This window comes from Cucurbita pepo, chromosome 8 (assembly GCF_057944985.1).
Source record: "Cucurbita pepo subsp. pepo isolate OVF chromosome 8, ASM5794498v1, whole genome shotgun sequence".
Lineage (NCBI taxonomy): Eukaryota > Viridiplantae > Streptophyta > Magnoliopsida > Cucurbitales > Cucurbitaceae > Cucurbita > Cucurbita pepo.
The window spans coordinates 3,945,695-3,966,695 of record NC_141805.1 but is presented as its reverse complement, the minus strand read 5'-3'; the positions used below and the strand labels follow the sequence as shown (position 1 = coordinate 3,966,695).

Here is a 21,001-nt window from a genome sequence, read left to right as displayed (position 1 = left end):
CCTTAGACTTTAGCTCATAGTAGGAGATGTATGTTAAGTGAATCTAAATATTCTTAAGCACTTGAAATTACACCTTATTTAAAGTCAAAGCTTGAACACTCAAATGACCAAAATTTCATTGACTTTCACAATAGAAAGAATAAAAAACCTAAAGTTTGGTAGCGTTGGGTCTACAAAATATCTTTAACCTTATCATAATTTTTTTGGGTTAGGTTGATTCGGGTAATTTATATCTTTAGGTCTTATTTACTTATTAATGATCAAAATGAATTTGAATTAAAATGGAATTAATCGACATAAACATTGTCATGATTCATGCCTAAATTTTAGATTAAGAGTCAGATCCCAAATTTGACACCGGATGGCCCCCGACATTCTTATGTGACATGATCACGTTACTTACTCCTCACTTCTACGAGTGGAAATTATCCCCACATACCGACACAAATTTTTTTAATATGTTTTGTCCTCACTCACATGCATCTTATAAAAATTCTTAAAAGGTCACCCTACATAAAATTGCTATAAAAAAAACACGTTTAACTATGAAATTGTTATGATTGAGCCAACAAAAAGAAAAGTGCATCTTGTTGGTATAAACGGCGACTTTCAATTCTTTTAAGCATTTTTAGTCATCTTATGCTCATGATCGATTTCATTCAAATATGGTCTCGATTCATTCATATATCCCTTATTTACTAAGATGTCACAAATATATTATTTTGTTGCTTACTAAAAGTTGGTTCGAATTTGAATCAAAAGTACATTAATATTCTTGTTCAAGAATGGAATATATTTGAGGACCAATGAATCCAAACTACTCAGCCCCGAACTATAAAAATTGAATTGAGTTGATTTTTTTTCGTTTGAATTGGGTTGAATTTTTAAAAAACAAAAATTATAGTTGGTTTATGGGTTGATATTTTTTTGGTCATGTCAACCCGACCAACTTGAAAATTGAGTTACAACCCAATCTTACTTTTAAGATTATTATGAAAATTAAAAATATTTGACGTTTATAACCGATACTGGTGATATGTTGTGGCTTGTGAATGTTTGATATTTGAAATTTATGATAATTTCATTATTAACCTAAATCGTGGATATTTAAAATTAAGTATCGTATTCAACATATATATATATATATATATTTTGTTAAAAAAATAATTACTATTTTAAAATAAAAAATTTAGATTGCAATATTTGAAAATTAGACCTAACCCAACAAGGATTGTCGAAAAATTAAATTCTCTTTAATAATTTGATTTAGGCTTTCAACGTCATTTATTTGTGAATTTAACACAATATTTTTTCTTTTTTGTCATATTTTAAAATAATTATTTGTTTATTTATTATTCACCTATAAAGAAGAAAAAAATAAACAATTTACAATAATATCAATAAAAATCTTAAAATAATAATTTTATGAATTTATATAATTTTAAAAACTTTTATAATTGAATAATTTAAATACTTAATTTTAAAAATCAAATATAAATCTAAACTATTTATTCGAGAATAATTATTAAAATGTATGATCTAACAAATTTTAAATAAATTTAATTTTTATTATTATAAGTTTAATATACATATATATATATATTATTTATTTATTGTACAAAAAATCCAAAAAAATATATTTTTGAGCAATATAGAGTACTTGCATTTGGGAAGCAACTTTATAAGCAAGGAGAAAGGGAGAGCTATTTTTGGTGGGAAAGGGCATTTTGGTAATTTAACTTGGCTACCAGTGTAGCCCATCCGCTTGAAAGCCCTCGTCGTTTCAGCCCAGAAGGGGCCTTCGTCTTTCTTCCGCTCACAAAGGCCCGAATCGGAAGAACTCATCTGATAGATTTAACGCAGCTCTGATTCTCCCTTTTCTCTGAGCCTGGAGAGGGAAAAACAAGAAGGAAAAGGAAAAGGAAAAGGAAATCCGACCCAGATTACAGAACCAGAATTCGCTCATAACCATACCCAGATTCCAATTCTTCTAGCCCCCCTTCAATTATTCACTCCACTGGTATGCCTTACAAGACTCGCACTCTGAATTATTCGCCTGTTTTTGCTATTTTAATATCTGTGCTCTTCACTTTTCACTACTATAAAGTGTTTATAGATGGGGTTATGATTCGTTTGATTTTCGTTTTTTTTTTTTTTTTTGTTTCCTTTCCATTTTAAGCTTGAATTTCTAACAGTTGCGTGTTCTTTTCTTTTTGTTTGACTCCCTTTTTGGGTTCTTTAGCTGTCTCGGAATGAGCATGTTGACGAGATTTATTCTGCTTATTTGTGTTTATTATGTTTAACATTACATTTTGGTGTGTTTTTGTTTCGATAGGGTTTGGGATTTTATAATCCCCATTCCTTTGTCGCTTTGTTTTTTGCTATTTGATTCTGTGATTCGTTTATTGGAAAAGTGAGGCGTTTCCTTTGCGTTGTATTCTGTTTGTTCGACTGGCATTTTGTGATTCGTTCTTGGGTTTGAAATGAAGCACAGTGGTGGATAGAACATGAGTTAGGCTTATGCTCCGATAGCTTTTGTTTCTTAATTTTGTGAGCTCGTTTGTTTTAGTTTTTAGAATTTCATCATCTTAGAACAAGCATTGTGGAATTTTACTTTTAAATTTCTTCAATCTCTTCATCCTTATCTATGAAATCTGGACTCCTATTACTGTTGCTTCTAGATATCTTCAACTCTGAACTAAACCCATATGTAGAACTTGAATGTTTTCATTTTACTCGTGTTAATCTTGTTTCATTTTCATTTTAATAGTTTAATCCATGTTTAGAACTTGAATGCATTTATTATATTACAGGTGATTTTGATGTTTATGAAGTTTGTTTGTTGACACTATCTGCGACATAGCGCAGTCATGGCAGATGGTTCGGAAGTTGAGGAGCGGGTGGATCTTGAAGAGGACAATTACATGGAAGAGATGGATGATGATGTGGAAGAACATGTAGATGAGGATGGAGTAGATAGGAGGGATGGTGAACGTCCGGAAGAGGACGTTGAAGAAGTTAGTGAAGAGCATCAAGTTGAGACCAACACAGAAGATAAATTTTCAGAAGATGGTAGAAATAACATATCCATAGAGTCTATAGAAAATAGAGATAAGTCTGCTTCTTTGTTAGATGAAGATGATCTTGAGAAGCATGCTCAGCTTCTTGCCCTTCCTCCTCATGGATCTGAAGTTTTTATTGGCGGACTTTCACGCGATGTTTCTGAAGAAGATTTGAGAGATTTGTGTGAATCACTAGGTGAAATATTCGAGGTCTGGAATGGTGTTTATTCTTTCTCGTGCTCTATCTTTCTTTCTACGGGCCTTCGATTTTAGAGATAAGTTCTTTCGGTAATACAAATGTTTTGCAGATAAGGATAATAAAGGACAGAGATTCTGGTGAAAGCAAGGGTTATGCATTTATATCATTTAAAACCAAAGAGGCAGCACAAAAGGCTATAGAAGAGTTGCATGGTAAAGAAGTCAAGGTAATTGTCGGGACCCCTTAAGACTTTGATGTACTTATAAGTACTTTACCATGTTTCAGCAGCCAGAGCTGCTCTTTTTCTGATATCCATCACCAAATTTTTTTTAATGTAATTCTAGTTTGTCCTTCATACGACAGGGTAAAACGATAAGGTGTTCTCTGTCTGATTCTAAACACAGATTATTTATTGGTAATGTCCCGAAAAGTTGGACAGAGGACGAGTTTAAGAGACTTATAGAAGGAGTTGGCCCTGGAGTTGAAAACATTGAGCTTATTAAGGTGGAGTTGCAAATTTATACATCATCTAGAAATTTATAGTTATTGAGCCCTTATGTTTTTTCTTCTGTATGATCAATTGCAGGATCCTCAGAACCCAATCCGAAATCGTGGATTTGCATTTGTTTTATATTATAACAATGCCTGTGCTGATTATTCAAGGCAGAAAATGTCGAGCGCGAATTTTAAGCTGGATGGAAATTCCCCAACTGTTAGTTGGGCTGACCCGAAAAGTACACCTGATAACTCTGCTGCTTCTCAGGTAATTGAGTTACCATTTTGAAGAAAATATATGGGGTCTGTATGGCATTTTTCAAGTACCTTGAAATTTCGTATCGACTGGAATTTGGTTAACAAATGTGATAGGTTAAAAGATGAAAGTCGTATATCGTGCTGTTTTGTTTCTTCAATTTCAATAGCTAAATAAGTGATAGCAACCAAAATCTGACCCACAAAATTATATTGATTGACCAACTGAACATTGGGTTAGGAAATGTGAGTAGGAAGATAGTCATCTTGGTAATTTTTAGTAATCTAATTGTCTGGATTTCTCTTTGAGCTAAGTTCAGTTCAAAACCGTCTTAAAGTAGTCTGCGGCATCCCACTGGATCTGGCTGCCACTGACAAACTTCAACAAATTCTAAATGACCCCATGGCTAATGCTAAGGGCAAAATGGTTAAAATCACTTTTATCGTATTCAAAATCATTTTAAAACATGTTTTTAATGATTCAAAATCAATTTTTATGGTATGAAAATTGTGTTTAAAAGTGTAGAATCAATCATTAAGTGGATTTTGAATAATTAAAAGCATGTTTTCGAGTGTAACATGACAAAAGTGATTTTAACCATTTCAAAATCACTCCCAAACACGTGTCATGCAATCTTCATAAAATTTGTCTTCTGGAACAATCTACCTAACAATATGTCATGCATCTTGTTGAACGAGTGAGCATTCAGCACAATACTTGACTATTAAAGTAGCTTCATGTTTCCAATTGTTTCCATCCCTCAAACCTTTTAACTAACCGTGATCAGCTCTCTGTATGACTGTGTATTAGATGTACATGAAGGAATTGAATTATAATTTGAAATACAATATAGTTTCCAAATTCACAGGAAGATATTTAAAAAAGCATGGTAGTTTGAACACTACATTGGCGATGATGAAAGCTATAAAGACTTGTTTAGTTTCGACATTGACTGCCTGTTTTCTATGTTCGTGCTAGTAAGTTTTCATAGTTCTATTACATTGCGGTTCGCAGGTGAAGGCTCTTTATGTGAAAAACATACCTGAGAATACTACTACTGAGCAATTGAAAGAACTGTTTCAGCAGCATGGGGATGTGACAAAAGTGAATATGCCACCTGGGAAAGCTGGGCATAGTAAACGGGATTTTGCATTCATCCATTATGCTGAGAGGTCAAGTGCACTGAAGGCTGTAAAAGAGACAGAGAAATATGAAATTGAAGGTTTTATTTCTATACCCTCTGAGATTTACATTCGAAATCTGAAATGTACTATCATATCCGCTTTTATTTACAGTGAAACGTTAAAATATTTCGGGATTGTGTTTGTGTTCCTTGATGATAGGAGTGGATTCAAAAATGATTTGTTCGACTTCTTTTGACCGAAATAATAATCTTCTGAGATCTGCATTTCAAAATAGTAATAATAATAATCTTCTGAGATTTTGTTATGCAGGCCAAGTGTTGGAGGTTGTCCTTGCAAAGCCTCAAAGTGATAAAAAACCAGATGGGGCCTATTCCCATATATCTGGAAGTCATCCAAACCATCTTCTTCATGCTGGATACGGTAGCTATGGAGGAAGTCCATATGGTTCCTTAGGTGGATATGGTGTTACTGCAGGCTTGCATCAGGTAATCTGCTCGTTTATCGCCCGAAGTGAACGAAATGAAATGAAACAAGACTTTGGCCACATTAATCTCATGGATTTTCTTGCATGAACAGCCAATGATTTATGGTAGGGGGCCAATGCCTGCTGGAATGCAGATGGTACCAATGGTTTTACCGGATGGCCGAATTGGTTATGTCCTGTAAGATCTCACAACTCTTACTCGAATCAAAATCCATTTTTATATGACTATAAAAGATAGAAAAATTTATATATTATCACTTGGGAATGCAGTCAGCAACCTGGAGTGCCGATGCCACCTTCTCGGTCTAGAAGAAGTGAGCGGAGCAGTGGCTCAGGTGGACCAACGAGTCGTTCGGGAGGTAGCAGCAGTGGCGATGAAGTCAACCGTGGGAGAAGGTATCGGCCATATTAATGGTAAAAGAACTGAAAAGGATTGTGTGACTAGAGATTAGTAGGCTAAATCACAGGAAATAACAAAAATCCCCACTCAGAAAAAGAATGTAAAAGAAACTGAACAAGATAAGAGAAAGAACAGAGAGGTTTTGAGTGGCATAAAAGATTGCATTGGAGGATGATTTGCTTTTATGGCACTTCTTATTTAGCTTAGAGTTGAACAAAGAGAATTGTGTGTACCATAAGCAATATGCAGTTCAAAGTTTTACTCAGTTTTCGAATCTTCTGTTCTTTCTCCCATTTTTTTTATGTCCTTTTGAAGGTGAAAGTCTGTGTAATCACTGGTAAAGGATAACTTCATTGTTCTTCATCTCTTTTTCTGAGAAGAATCTTTATGTTCCTTTTCCCGTTCAATTCGAATCTCTCACTTTTTAGTCGAAACTCGAAGGGTATACTGCTTGGTTGATATGCATTTGCTATGAGATCATTATTTTAGGGTTTATCTGTTTGTTTGCTGTTTCCAAAATCTATGTTTAAAAACTAAGGTTATTCTTTGATAATTATTATATTCGATCTTCAAACTCTTCAAACTCTTATATTCGATCTTGAACCTATGAGAGGGTTTGTCCTCTCATAACAAATCATAAGACAACCCTAGTTAGTCAAGTTTAGGATTCTTTTTACTTTCAATTCATCATTTTTCTTGATACCACTTGTCACAATCGCACTGTCAGCACTTCTGATGGCAGCAGACTTGCGATTGTGTGACATTCATTTCCCAACAAGTGAGCTAAGTCAATCCGTTCTACTTCTCAACAAGTGAGCTAAGCCAATCCGTTCTACTTCTCAACAAGTGAGCTAAGCCAATTCGTTCTACTTCTCAACAAGTGAGCTAAGCCAATTCGTTCTACTTCCCAACAAGTGAGCTAAGCCAATTCGTTCTTGCGTCACCTATGACTAAGCGACGTAACTTCCCAACAAGTGAGCTAAGCCAATTCGTTCTTGCGTCACCTATGACTAAGCGACGTAACTTCCCAACAAGTGAGCTAAGCCAATTCGTTCTTGCGTCGCCTATGACCAAGCGACGTATGCTTGAGCCTCTGACCTCAGCTTAAGAAGAATGTTTTAGAAAACGAGGGCATAGAGAGATTTTCGAAAGAAAGGTTTTGAAAAAGGTGTCATATATGCAAGCAAAAGAGTAAGAACAACAAGTGAGCTAAGCCAATTCGTTCTACTTCCCAACAAGTGAGCTAAGCCAATTCGTTCTTGCGTCACCTATGACTAAGCGACGTAACTTCCCAACAAGTGAGCTAAGCCAATTCGTTCTTGCGTCACCTATGACTAAGCGACGTAACTTCCCAACAAGTGAGCTAAGCCAATTCGTTCTTGCGTCGCCTATGACCAAGCGACGTATGCTTGAGCCTCTGACCTCAGCTTAAGAAGAATGTTTTAGAAAACGAGGGCATAGAGAGATTTTCGAAAGAAAGGTTTTGAAAAAGGTGTCATATATGCAAGCAAAAGAGTAAGAACAACGATTCACAGTATATAACTATGGGTAAGGGATATGTGTCTATTCGTAAGGGATAGGGGATATGACTATCTATTTACAGTATATAACTATGGGCAAGAGATATGACTGTCTATTCACACTGCATATAACTATGGGTAAGGGATATGACTATCTATTCACCGTATATAACTATGGGTAAGGGATATGACTGTCTATTCAGAGCAAATAACTATGGGTAAGGGATATGACTGTCTATTCACCATATATAACTATGGGTAAGGGATATGACTATGTTGGTAGAAAGAAAATGATTTTAAATATTTAGTTTTATCAAAAAAAATATTTTTATGGTCTAGAAATATTTTTCTAATATTTTTTTTAATGATGATTTAGAAATATTTTGGCTAAATTGTTGGAAGAAAATGCAATTAAATAAAATGTTTTTCCCTTTAAGAGAGAGGTCCCACATCCATTTATAATCTCCCACGTGGATTTACGGAAACTCTCTGCATTAAGGACGCTATTATTATTCAACAGGAACCTTAACCGGAAAATTTTCAATTGAGTCGATCCATGGGTTAACTCGGTCGCACTCGGTCGCCGGAATTTCTCGCAGAGCCTTCCAAACCGCACTGTTACACTTGAATCCCGCTCCGAACGCCACCTGCCAGATCCGGTGGCCTTTCGAGACACGATTCTTTGCTTCTGTATATGCTAATTCGTACCACAACGAGCTGCTCGATGTATTCCCGAATCGGTACAATGTCATCCTCGAGGGTTCGATGTGCCAGTCACTCAGTTCGAGATTCTTCTGCACAGCGTCCAGCACTGCTCTTCCGCCGGCGTGGATACAGAAATGCTCGAAAGCGAGCTTAAAATCAGGTACGTAGGATTTCACCTTCGATTTCATCACTTTCTTTTTCATCATCGATAGGAAGAAGGTGATTTGCTCTGAAAATGGTAGTACCAAAGGACCGAGAGTCGTAATGTTAGTCTTTAATGCTTCACTTGCAATCGCCATTAATTCGCGTGCGAGTGAAACCCCCATTTTCCCCTTGTCGTCATCTTTCTGATAAACGCAATTGTAGCTTTTGTCGTCAGCCCCTTTGTGAGTCCTAATCATGTGAATTAACTCGTATTTTGATCGGGATCGATCTCCGTGCTTGTTCGATAACAGCACCGCGGCTCCTCCCATACGAAATAGACAATTGCTAATCAGCATCGATCGGTCGTTGCCGAAGTACCAATCTAGGGTTATACTTTCGGTGCTCACAACGACCGCATACGTGTTAGGGTATGCATTGAGAAAGCCCTTAGCTAGCGTGATCGAGGTAAGGCTAGCGCTGCAGCCCATTCCACTGAGATTATAGCACTTAATGTCGGTTCGAAGCTTGTAGTGGTTCACAATCATGGCCGACAGCGATGGTATGGGATTGAATAAGCTACAGTTGACGATTAGAATTCCTATTTGACTCGGATCCAAGCCGGTTTTCTCGAACAGAGCATCGAGTACACCGAAGATTACAGTCTCAGCTTCGTAGCGAGCTTCATCAAGACACAAATTCGGCGGCCGAGAAGTAATTCCTCTCGTGAAGTAGGTTTCATCGCCAAGACCAGCTCGTTTAGCAACTTTGGACATAAACTTAAGGGCATCCTCTTGAAAGGCACCGCTCTCTGCACTCATCTCCAGGAAGCTGTCCACTGTCAGCTTCCTCGCATCCTCCGGTTTGTAACAGGCAAACTCCACCAGATAAACCGGTGCAGATCGCTTGGAACAGTAGAGGCCAAGGAGAAATATAGACATCAGACTGGCTATGGTTGTTGTTGCATTAATCCCATATTGAAATCTTGTGGTCGGCAGTAACTCGGACACCCGGAAGAGTTTGAAACCGGAAAGCTGAATGGCAATGGAAATAAACAGGGGCAGAATTACGAGTAACATAAGAGTAGTGGCAGAGTTGCCTGAGTACCAATTTCCTAATTTGACATATTTGAGCTTAACTGACAGTAAAATGTCTAGCAAGCGTTGCCGGATTCTGATGAGGATGGAGGAGTCCTTAAGCTCCATTTCTGCCGTTAATCTCTCTGTATCCTTCTCAACACTTTCCATATTTATTTAATGCGTTGCTAATTTCTCATTGGATGTCTTTGTGCAGCACTCTCTAAGTCTCTCACCCTTCTGGTTGATTTCTCTTAGAAACAAGAACTTCCCGGAGTAGCCAATCCAGAGAAGAAGAGAAATTAAGGAAGGCAAAGGATTGAAAAACTTTCAAACTACCATCTGGTTGTGTAGTGATTGAGAAAGAGAGAGAGAGAAGGGTGGTAGAGACGCAGAGAGGGGTTTGGCACTTGGCAGCAGGCCAAGCAAGAATAGATATAATGAACAAAAGTGAAGGAAAGGAAGGAGGAGCCGAGGGGGTGTGCATCTAAAATAAATGGGAGTAGTTCCAAGAATGATGAGATAGCTCAACAACCACACGTCTCTGCAAGTAAGTTACAGAGAGACCTTTCTAATAAGGAAATTAATGGATAGATCCTCTTCGAATTGTAGTGGTTTGAGATTTGTAGTTAGGTGTTTATTTGATTATCTTCTTTAATGACATCTATGGCCACACTCTTCTTGGTAGATAGGCTTAGGATTGGATCGATATCTAGCATGCTAACAAGACTTCCATCCCTGAATCAGTTCCATGTAGCTTGTTCTTTTTTTCTAGATATGAAGGGATCATTTATGTCAATGCCTAACTTTAGGTCCTAAATGTTACTCTTCTCACTTTGCTGTTAACTTCTTTGAAAATGAAAAGAAAATGAGAGAGAGAGATCAAGTTTGTTTTGGAAGGGATGCTATTATAGGTCTGCTGGGTATGTCTGAACTAGTTGGGGGCCATTGACTAAAGAGCTGAAGTGGGTTTTGTATCCATTCAAAGAAACTCAAATCAGAGAGAGGGTAGAGGCCGAGATTGCTCCTTTTGATAGAGAGAGAGAGGCTCCCTCTCATTATTCCCTTTATTTTCTTAGACTATCCTTTCGAACCCACTTGAACAATGACTCTTATGACTTATTTCATTTCATTATTTTCTTAAACTAAGTAAAGTTTAAGCCGACCGCTACCCACCGCTATTGATATGGACCAAAAGACATCAATCATACAATATACTTCAATGAAGATGTGAAGAGAATGTTGTTGAAATTATCTAAAGATATTTCAATTCATGCCACATGGAAAAAGAATGAAGTTTCATTATACTTGATCAACAAGAATCATTCAAGCTACACATGATCAATCTTTCTTGTGGAGTGATTCGATCAACAATCTTTCTTGTAGAGTGATTCGATCAACAAGGTAATCCGAATCTTACTCTCTTTGTACTGATTCTTTATCATAAGCTATATTGTCTTCTTTGGATTTTTTCTTTTGGTTTCATCTCAAGATTTGAAAATGTGTTTGCTAGAGAGAGGTTTCTACACCGTTATAAAAAATACTTCGTTCTACCCTCCAATCGATGTGGCTCTCACTGTTCTTGATCTTGATGTACTGCCCCTTATTTCTCTTTTAGACAATGCCCCTTATTTCTGTTTTAGATAATGCACTCCTTGTTTCTTTTCATGCTTTTATTCTCTTCATGACTCTCCCACCTCGTGTCTATGCTCACATTTCTTTTAGTTTTTCCCCTCATAAACTTCTAAACTTCTATGCAGACATTTCTTTACCAAGGATTACTTATAATATTAGTTAATATTTGTTAATGGTATTAATATATTTTGGTCCTTAATATTTTAATGTCTATTTTAATTTCTAGACTTTCCATGGTTATAATTAGCTCGATGTTAAAATACTTTGTTAATAACTTAGCTAATTAGTGATGCGACCTCTATTTTAAATGTTAGGAGAAGAATTATAATAATACGCGCACCGAAGAAACTAACTAAAATAATCACAAAATGTGAATGTCTGCTTAATCTACCACACTAGGTGTGTGAAATTCTCTATTTATAATCAAATAAATTACAAGGATATGGAAATAGTAATAAATGGAAATAACAATAAATGGAAACATACCTATAAAATATCAAATATTTTGATATATATGGTAAACTATAATTTATTACTAAATATCCTTAATACAAAATATAAAGGAAACATGGTTTAGTTTACTCCACATTGGTCCGTCTTATTTTCATATATGTCGGACCAGTTTGTGTGCATCCTATTACATATAGATGTCAACAGTCACCCTAACTTAAACTCATTTATTTATTTGTTGATAGAGAAATATTAAGAGAACTAAAATAAACTGTATGAAACAAAATTTAAAGCAATTAAATCTTGTTAATAAGTAATTAATTGGCCTAACTAACTTGGGCTAAAGTCAACTGTATGAAACAAAATTTAAAGCAATTAAATATCGTTAATAAAATAAGTAATTAATATCGTTAATAAAATAAGTAATTAAATATCGTTAATAAAATAAGTAATTAATTGGCCTAACTAGACTAATTTGGGCGTAATGAAGTAATTAATAGTGGGACAATGAGATAAATGACATATTTTATTACCGGTTTTAAATAAAAGGACTCCTAGCTTATAATCAACAAACTGCCAATTTAAAAAGGAAACTAAAATCAAATTAATAAAGATTAAATAAATCTAAAAAATCTAAAATAACAAAATAGCAAATGCAATAATTTTAATAAAATTATATAAACTTTTAATTATAAACATTTAGTGCAATAATCAAATTATTGAAACTTAATTAAGTAAATAATTTTAAATGAATTATTTTACCAATTTTATATGATTATGACAAATTATTAATAAAACCATAATAAAATAAAATATATATGTTTTATCATTTCTAAAATTGCATGTTCGACCTTTTTAAATTAGGTTAAAATTAGTGAAAATTGAACACAGTAGAAATGGCCACATTTAATGAATCTAAGTCTAACTTGATGAAATAAATATATTTATTAGTACATTAATTAATTTTATTGTATATTTATTGAAACTATTAATAAATTAGTAATTTATGAGAAATAATTAAACCTTTAAAAAATCCATTAATTAATATCATACTTATATAAAAATTATGACATTAAAATCATTAAATATCATTTATTATTATAAAAATGCACTCCTATCAATTATCTAATTTTTTGGTCGAACATCAAAGTATAGTTTTAAGATGAAGCTCCATCTTCTCTTTTCTCCTACTACAAGACCCTTTAAATCTCTATGTAAATCTCTATGTTCTTTCTTGACCTAGACGATAAAAGAGACGAGGAAGCTCGACTGCTGAACAAAAGAGAGAAGGAAAGCTTGGGTCGATGTCCAAGTTCCCTAGTCGACCTCATATGGGTACACAGCCACAATAACCTTGGTCTCTATGATTACGGTCTAGCCCTATCTTCAGTTATTCTTAATTCTTAAAATCCTTGTTACACTAAATTTCATCAAGATACCTAATGTATAAGAGCTAGTGTGACATGCACCACATCTATGGCAAGGTGACCTTATCATTTGATGAAAGCACTCCAGTCCAGTCACCTCCTCGAAGTGGCTTGTCAACCACGTTTTCCCTCCCTCAAAACAATGCTCCTCACCAAAAGCCCTTCCTTGGATTGGGGCAACAATGCAATGAGTAGTTCACTCCAAGACTCCACTCCCTCGAAAGCAAGATGCCGATCGAGATGGGAGTTGGAAGCCAACCTAGACTTTCCTGGGGCTTGCCCCTACATCTAAATAAAATTGTTGGCAGGCTAGAAAAGAAACCAGCCCAACCTCTGAAATCAAGGTTTGCGTGGTATGCCCTGCCTATTCGCTCAGACAATGCTCTGAACACAAGTGTGCAATTCCGCCCCTCTTTAATTAGATTTTATTCGTTAAGCACAAGTCACTCAACTATAGATCTAGAGTTGCACTTTCGTGCGTGGTAGGACAAGTTGTCTCCGTTGATATAAGCATTACATGCAAGTATATCCATCACAAATTGTTCATAATTACAGCTGAATCAAAAGTTTAAAAGTTTATTTGATCTCTATAATTACATCTTACAATTCGTATATGATCTAACAATAAATTAAGTTCCTTTCGTGTCAATGAGAGGGTGAGGTTCATTGGTCAAGTCCCAAAATTATTACTTAGAGGGAACGAAACTACTCTTCCACTTTCTCTATGAGAAATAGTGAATTTCATCTCATGAAATTGTATTTCCAGCTTCATTTTTCGTCAAGTTTTCAAAATAGTAGACATGTTGAATAAGTTACCAAAGTTATTCACTCATGCAAATAAAAAAAAAAACAAACCTTTACAGACAAGAGTTCACCATAGTATGGTATTGTCCACCTTGAGCATAAGTTCTCTTGACTTTCCTTTTAGTTTTCCCGAGAGATTTCATACTAACAGAGAGTGTCTCATATTTATATACCTAAGATTTTTCCCCTTAATTAGCCAAGGTAGGACCAACAATCCTCAACATTTTTCTCCCTAAAATAAGTGTTACTATTGCTATCACATGAAGATAAGACGTGTTACCCTTTTGACAATAATCTATAATCTAGCTACTACAGCACATGTCATCAAGGATGGTGGTCCAAACCTGTATATGACAGTAGACTTACCTCAAATCAACATCTTCTTCTTCCTCCAGCTTCTTACACCAACCACCATTGACAGGTTTGCACGATTGATGATCAAACAAGACTCATACTCCGATGTTGACCCATAATTTTGGGGACGGTGCATGCCATCCTGCCGTGGTGCATAAACCTACAACTACAAATTTACAAGGAGCCAACAGAGAATCGAATGGAAATGGAAATTGTGTATCTTGTGCATGATTTCCATCCAAATTGACATATCAGATGGTGCCCGTTGGCACTGATCAATTCATGCTTAACAGAATGCTATTCAGGAATGAAATTCTAGATGAACAAGCCATATGGCCAACGCAGAGTAGTTAATTACGAAACTTGCAGAACAATTAAGAAAGTTAGCAAGGAAAGAGATAATATTCCTGAAACTAAGGAATCAAAGTGAGGAACTCATAATTTGGAAAGTTCAAAACTGCGAGAAAAAAATTCCTTTATACAACAACAGATACAAGTTACTTCAACCGGGGCTTCATATATTTTTGGATGGTTACAAATTTTTTGGTTGATGATTAAAGTTTAGATTTTTAATAGTGTTTCGGGAGTGTAAGACTTTTTATTTACTTTTTAAGTTACATTTACGTAACAACTAATTATGCTCATAAAGTATGAATGTTTCTTGAGCATCATGGAAGGTCAAAACTTTCATTTTGAGGCTATATAAAATTGTATGTTGTCTTTGTAAAATAGACTTGTAGAATGTAGTAAAAGAACGTATGTACTTTTCTTTTAGCTTAGAGCTCAGTTTCTTAGCAATTCTATGCAGTTTAGGATGCATTCAGAATCCAATGAGAACGCTGGTACTCATTCCCTTCTCCAATCGATATGGGACCCCGCAATCCACACCCCTTCGGTGCCCAGTGTCTTTGCTGGCACACCGCCTCGTGTCCATCCCCCTTCACGGCTCAACCTCCTTACTGGCACATTGCCCGGTGTCTGGCTCTAATACTAGTTATAACAGCCCAAGCTCACCGCTAGCAGATCTTGTCCTTTTTGGGCTTTCCCTTCCAGACATCCCCTTAAGGTTTTTAAAACGTGTCTGCTAGGGAGAGGTTTCCACACCCTTATAAAGAATGTTTCGTTCTCCTCCCCAACCGATATGGGATCTCACAAATAATGATAGTTCTACCTAGTAGCCCCTTGCTGGAGAAGAACGTGCAGACATAGAAGACGAAGCTAAGCCCGACAACCTTGCCTTCCTCCTTCGATGAATGATCGATGGTGGACTTGAATTCACTGCTGTTCTTTACAACCTTTCTATATCACTTTCTTTTACTGCTTTCTCTTCACAAACAGTTCTTTAATTAAGTTGAAGTTATTTGTACATGGTTGAAATTAATGCAGTTTGATATTTTTATACAACTTGTTCCAGTAATCGAAATCGAAGGCTCGTTTGATTGTACCCTAAACCCTAAACCCTAAAATATAGAAATAAAGTATACTTGAAGTCATATAGAATAGCTCTCTCCAAAAGCACCATAAGCTCATTCAAATCAACAAAATAGCATCTCTTAGCCATCTTACAACATTACGTGCTCATTCAATTACTCTTCTAATTAATTTTTCTATTGATATGTTTCATGATGAAACATCATACAATTCTATGAGTATAACAGATGACTTGCATCAACATATTATTGATATTGTTAACTGAAAATAGAGAACGAAGTAGAATCAAATGCTTCAGAAAATCTCTCTTTTTTTTTCTTTTTCTTTTCCTGTCTAATGGGTAACTTACCATGCCATAGATATGAGATTTTGATATCATGTTCCTCTCCGATGCAATTTCTGGTTAAACAAAACAAAAGTGCACTTGAATCAGCTCACTTTTCTTATTTCAGAAACGTTAACTATTTGTGCAATTACTCTGTGTTTAATGATTTCTTAGGGGGAAAAAGTAGAGATTTTCTTAGGATTATATTTTCAACGTTTGTAATTGATGACGAGTTTCGATGTGATACCTGCAAAGCATCTCAGGTATCAACTTCATAACAGGATTATGAAGAGGATAGCGAGAGAGATATTAGCTCCCTTCTACAGTATTTCCATCAGTTCTCCACATTATATCTTTTAATCCTGAAGAGAAGCTTTTGTAGAACTGTCGTATGGAAATGCAAAAGCACGTTAGTATATGAGATTGTACAATTTAGCTCTGAAATAATGAATTTAGTTCTGAGTTTCAATAAGAATACTGGTAACATGCCTTGATAAACTCGAGCGTATCACCACCAGTTTTTCGGAGCTCCACCATATGCAAGGAAGGAGCCACCTCGAACACCTGGAGTTCAAAGGGCAAAGGGCAAAGATATTTGGCATCAGATGTGGAAAGAAAGCCATTGAACTTCAAATGAAGCTATTTGAGGGAAATTTGTGAACCGAGTAAATAGTTTCAATCCTTTTTCATTCTAATCACAGATGGTGGGTGATGATGGTGAAGCCAAGTTATATCATAACAGGTCAAGCCCACCGCCAGTAGATAGTGTCCTCTGCTAGGGAGACGTTTCCACACCCTTATAAAGAATGTTCAATAACCCCTCTCCAACTGACGTAGGATCTCACAATCCACCCCTTTTGGGGCTCACCGACCTCGCTAGCACTCATTCCCCTCTCCAATCAATGTAGAATCTCACATACATTTATTCAGAATTAAAAGTCTCTAGATGCATGCTTTTGACAAAGGCAATGAAACGAGTTCGGTACATGAGATTACGAAACTAATTAATAATGTTAGCCAGGAATAATGTTTTTACCTCAGTGGCTATGGAGAGGTGTCCTTTCCTCCCAGTCTTGTCACCTTGCAGCTTCATCTGCAGTGATATCATATCTCATTACAAGAGTTCTAGCAAAACTCATCTCAGAAACAAAGATATCCTTCACAATCTGTCAATAAATGGTTACCTTGTAGTCCCGTCTTTTAATATTGAACCCCATAGGTTTTGCAGTTTCTTCGATCTTCGACATGATCTCGTTTGCAGGGCTCTGTGAAGTAAACTGGGTTTCTCTCTTTGCAACAGCCTGAAAATACTTAACTTGATCCATGTGATATCAATTAACTAAATATACAGAATTATTACAATACAACTGAATAAGTACCTTCTGCTTCTCAAATAGATTTTCAAGACTGAAACCCGGAGACCTAGAGATAAGCTCAAAAGCATTCATCGACACCGGCTTCTCTTTCTTTTCGGTCAAAAGATGTTCCTGGAATTAAAAAAAATTAACGAAACACCTTAATAGGGAACTTCATCTCTCCTCTCATTTCCATCACATTAATCTCTGGCTCAAAGCCTCTGTTTTGTGATAAAATCCTCACCCTCGAGCTGCTAAAAGCAGCATCGACATCATCGAGAGTTATATCCTCTTCCACTTTAAAGTGGGTGGGTGTGTAGCCCTTCTTGAACCATTCATCTTGTTGAATTTCGGCTATCGTTATTCGCTGAAGTAACACGAAAAGAAAATTATTGAGACTTTACGGAGGATCAAACTTCAAGAGAGTAAATCAAAATAGGAGTTATAAACTTACAGTAAGAGGGTTTGGATCGAGAATGCAACGAACTAGTTTTCTAGTACCATTTGAGAACCACGACGGAAAGCAGAAATCAGCCCTGGAAATCTGAAATTTCATATCAAATATAATTTGAGAACAGTCCCAGTCTGTATAAATAGTAAAAACAAAACAAGATAAAAACTAACTTTTCGATACAAATGCGTTAGATTTGACTCGCTGAAAGGCAAGAAGCCAGCCATAAGAACGAAGAGAATAACCCCACATGACCAAACATCAGATGATTGACCATCATAACCTTTATCATGGAAGACCTGATATAGTATATCAAAATCAAAGGCAAAAACTTAGCACACATTTTGCAGAAGTATAACGAACAATCGTTATTTTAATTTTAGTTCTATACCTCAACTATTCTTATAAGACAATAGTCTGACTCTACTACATTTAGTTGTGAAGGTAACTCGTACATATTAAATCTTAGGGAAGTAGCCTTCATGACTAGAATTCATTCATTCTAAGCATTTTAACTCAGCCAATGCTAACTCAAGGTGGGTTGTGATTAACCATCTTTACTCGAATATCGAAATACAAAAATCCTCCCAATGAAAAATAGAAGTAAGAAGTATGTATGCGCACCTCGGGTGCTACATAGTTTGGAGTCCCACAGGCAGTGTGAAGAAGACCATCACCCTGCAATAATAGTGTTGGTGATCCCTTGATATTATATGAAACAGACACCTAAAGGACAGAAATCCAATACGAAAAGAAAGCAGCAATCTCGATCTATGTACTACAATATTTTTTTCAAAGAAAGATTCAAGGGAAGAAGCTTCAACCATCTCCTAACCAACACTAAGATAAGGAAACCAAAGTTCAAATGAGAAGTTTTATAAGCAATTGGAGAACAACCAAGATGAAGGAAGAACACTGAACAAAAACAATCTTGAAAGAACCTCTGGCAGAATATGAGTAATACTCACATGAACTTGCTGCGAAAATGCACTCAATCCGAAATCTGATACTTTAAGAACACCATGCGAGTCGAGAAGAAGATTTTCAGGCTGCAGAAGCAGACAGTGCAGTAAACTAAACCCCACTGATCTAATTGCAAACACTAAGTAAAGTTTCGAGGAAATTCGAAAATCTTTTTAAAACCTTCAAATCTCGATGGTACACGCCTCTACTATGGCAGTAATCTACAGCATTAATAAGCTGATGGAAATATCTCCTTGCCTCGTCCTCCTTAAGCCTTCCCTTTGTAGCCTATAAATAGAAATATCATCCTCTTTAAGCCTTCTCTTTGGCTAGGAGAGATCATTATACATGTAAAATTAGATAAGAAACAAGACAGAACAGATGTAAAATGCAAATATGAATCTCATAAACAATGTCTTACTATTTTGTCAAAGAGCTCGCCTCCCTCTACAAACTCAAGAACAATGTAGATTTTCGATTTGCTTGCCATAACCTATCAACAAGAACAGAAGAATTAAAACACATGCATCCCAAGAACCTTCTCAAATTAGCTTTATCCTTACTTCAATGGCTTAGTGAATTGGTAGAAAAGGAATCGTTCATCATAATGATTATACTACTACAATCTCATATATTATCGAGCCGACTTGCATGTATCTTGACTAAAATCTATGAGACAACGGTCTAACCTTACTACATTTCGTTCCTCGAAAAACTTATGGGATTTAAATCATAGATAGGTGATTACTCTATTTTCAACCTATTCCCTCACAAGGAAACAGAATCAGGGAAGAAAATTGAACATGGTACCTCATGAATCTGAACGACATTTGGATGCTTAATCACTTTCAGAGTCGATATCTCTCTTTTAATCTGCGAACAAATCTAGATTAACAACAAATAACAAAAGAAAAAATCCCAGAAAACGAAGAAAACCAGTTTACCTGTTCGACCATCTTGTGTCGAAGGACTTGTTCGCGATCAAGAATCTTGATGGCGACACAATCACCATTCTCAATGTTCTTGGCGAACTTGACCTTCGCAAAAGAGCCCTCGCCAAGGGTTTTACCGAGCTCGTACTTGCCAACGCGAGTCCTCGTCGCCGGGGTTTTCACGCTCATTCTCCACCAGAGATTCACAAAAAGAATAAAACAGAAACACCCCAAAATTTGATGAACCCTTAGGGTTGAAGATCTCGGTGTAGCAACGATGGAAATGGGAAAAGCTCAACAAACTGGTTTGTTTTGATTACAGAAAAGGAAGGGTGGAATTTGGAAATGTGGCGAAACAGACGCGGCAAGAGAAGGAAGCCCCTATAGGATAAGGAACAGAGGCTCACCCGTCGCCATTGGAATTTTGGAGCGTAGGAGAGGATGCTTCGCGGTTGAGCTTCTTTCATGTCTAATGTCCAGATCTTTGCATCAATTTGTTCATTGTTTGTTTTTGTAATCATTTACAAATGGACAATTGTGTTGTATTGATTTGAAGAACTGCCCAACAAAAAACAATGCATGCTTTCAACGCTTGGTCAAGTCCAATGGTCCAAGTTTATTGAACAAGAATCAAAAAACTTGTCCAATTCATGTTCTTATCCACTCAGGATGAGACCCTTCTTTCTACCCCTGCCACCCATTCTTTCTTATCCTCCTCAAAGTTTTCATCATTTCAAGATCATGCCAGAGATTTGATTCAAATACAAGGACGAGCTCATACACTTATACTCAAGTCATGGTGAGCTCATCAAAGAAAATTCTAGAAGACGTTGGAGACTTCTCTTATATGTTGTGTAAAATTAAACTTCAAGAAAGATATGCATCAAATGTACTTTAAGTTACATTGAATGAACTCAGCTAAATTTATGGAACTAGTGTAGGAGAACTAAGAAGCATATTTCATTCCTTGCACTATTTAATTATAATTTAAATATTTGTTTATTTTTCATACCGGAGTTGAGGTTATATTGTAACCTACCTAGATTATCATATTCCACCATTAACTAGCCATTTTTCATATATTCCACCATTAACTAGCCATTTTTCATATATTCCACCATTAACTAGCCATTTTTCATATGGATATTATGAGTATTTCTCATTTACTAGTCAATTTTCGAATTAAAAAAGAATATAATTTCTATTTTTTTTAACTTTGTTGAGAGTTAAGATTTGCAAATTTTATGTTTAGAACTTGCATGCTAGTCATTCGAGTGATATTGATCAAACCTCTTGTAGAGTGATTCGAATCACGAGTTTAGAAACGAGTCTTCTTTACTCTTGATCTTGATCATCAAGGTAATCTGTTTCATACTTTCCCTTGGGTTGAT

The 21,001-nt window shown here is 35.9% G+C and overlaps 2 protein-coding genes and 1 pseudogene across 5 annotated transcripts; 1 reads left to right on the top strand and 2 right to left on the bottom strand.

Moving 5' to 3' along the window:
- The first annotated feature begins 1,758 nt into the window (after positions 1–1,758).
- On the top strand, positions 1,759–6,448 carry LOC111800695 (heterogeneous nuclear ribonucleoprotein Q). Of its 3 annotated transcripts, none has more exons than XM_023684506.2 (9): positions 1,759–2,020; positions 2,869–3,272; positions 3,371–3,487; positions 3,625–3,765; positions 3,848–4,024; positions 5,027–5,234; positions 5,467–5,642; positions 5,734–5,819; positions 5,912–6,448. In XM_023684506.2, exons 2-9 carry the CDS (start codon positions 2,871–2,873, stop codon positions 6,051–6,053), a joined length of 1,449 nt encoding a protein of 482 aa, XP_023540274.2. In that variant the 5' UTR covers positions 1,759–2,020; positions 2,869–2,870; the 3' UTR covers positions 6,054–6,448. The 3 variants fall into 3 exon arrangements, with proteins under 3 accessions (XP_023540274.2, XP_023540270.2, XP_023540271.2); XM_023684502.2 differs by having other exon boundaries at positions 1,761–2,020; positions 2,814–3,272; XM_023684503.2 differs by lacking the exon at positions 1,759–2,020 and adding an exon at positions 2,313–2,550 and having other exon boundaries at positions 2,814–3,272.
- Positions 6,449–7,869: 1,421 nt separating this feature from the next.
- Positions 7,870–9,776, bottom strand: LOC111800694 (3-ketoacyl-CoA synthase 1 pseudogene; annotated as a pseudogene).
- A 5,870-nt stretch (positions 9,777–15,646) lies between these two features.
- LOC111800680 (CBL-interacting serine/threonine-protein kinase 9) lies at positions 15,647–20,650 on the bottom strand. 2 transcript variants are annotated; one of them, XM_023684484.2, is made up of 15 exons: positions 19,623–20,646; positions 19,489–19,551; positions 19,100–19,171; positions 18,859–18,966; positions 18,684–18,764; positions 18,340–18,393; positions 17,889–18,014; positions 17,719–17,808; positions 17,509–17,631; positions 17,289–17,396; positions 17,094–17,210; positions 16,946–17,002; positions 16,399–16,473; positions 16,157–16,293; positions 15,647–15,983 (listed from the first exon to the last, which is right to left on the bottom strand). In XM_023684484.2, the coding sequence occupies exons 1-14, from the start codon at positions 19,797–19,799 to the stop codon at positions 16,219–16,221; spliced, it is 1,326 nt and encodes a 441-aa protein (XP_023540252.2). In that variant the 5' UTR covers positions 19,800–20,646; the 3' UTR covers positions 15,647–15,983; positions 16,157–16,218. The 2 variants fall into 2 exon arrangements, with proteins under 2 accessions (XP_023540252.2, XP_086982398.1); XM_087126272.1 differs by lacking the exon at positions 18,340–18,393 and having other exon boundaries at positions 19,623–20,650.
- Positions 20,651–21,001: the final 351 nt, after the last annotated feature.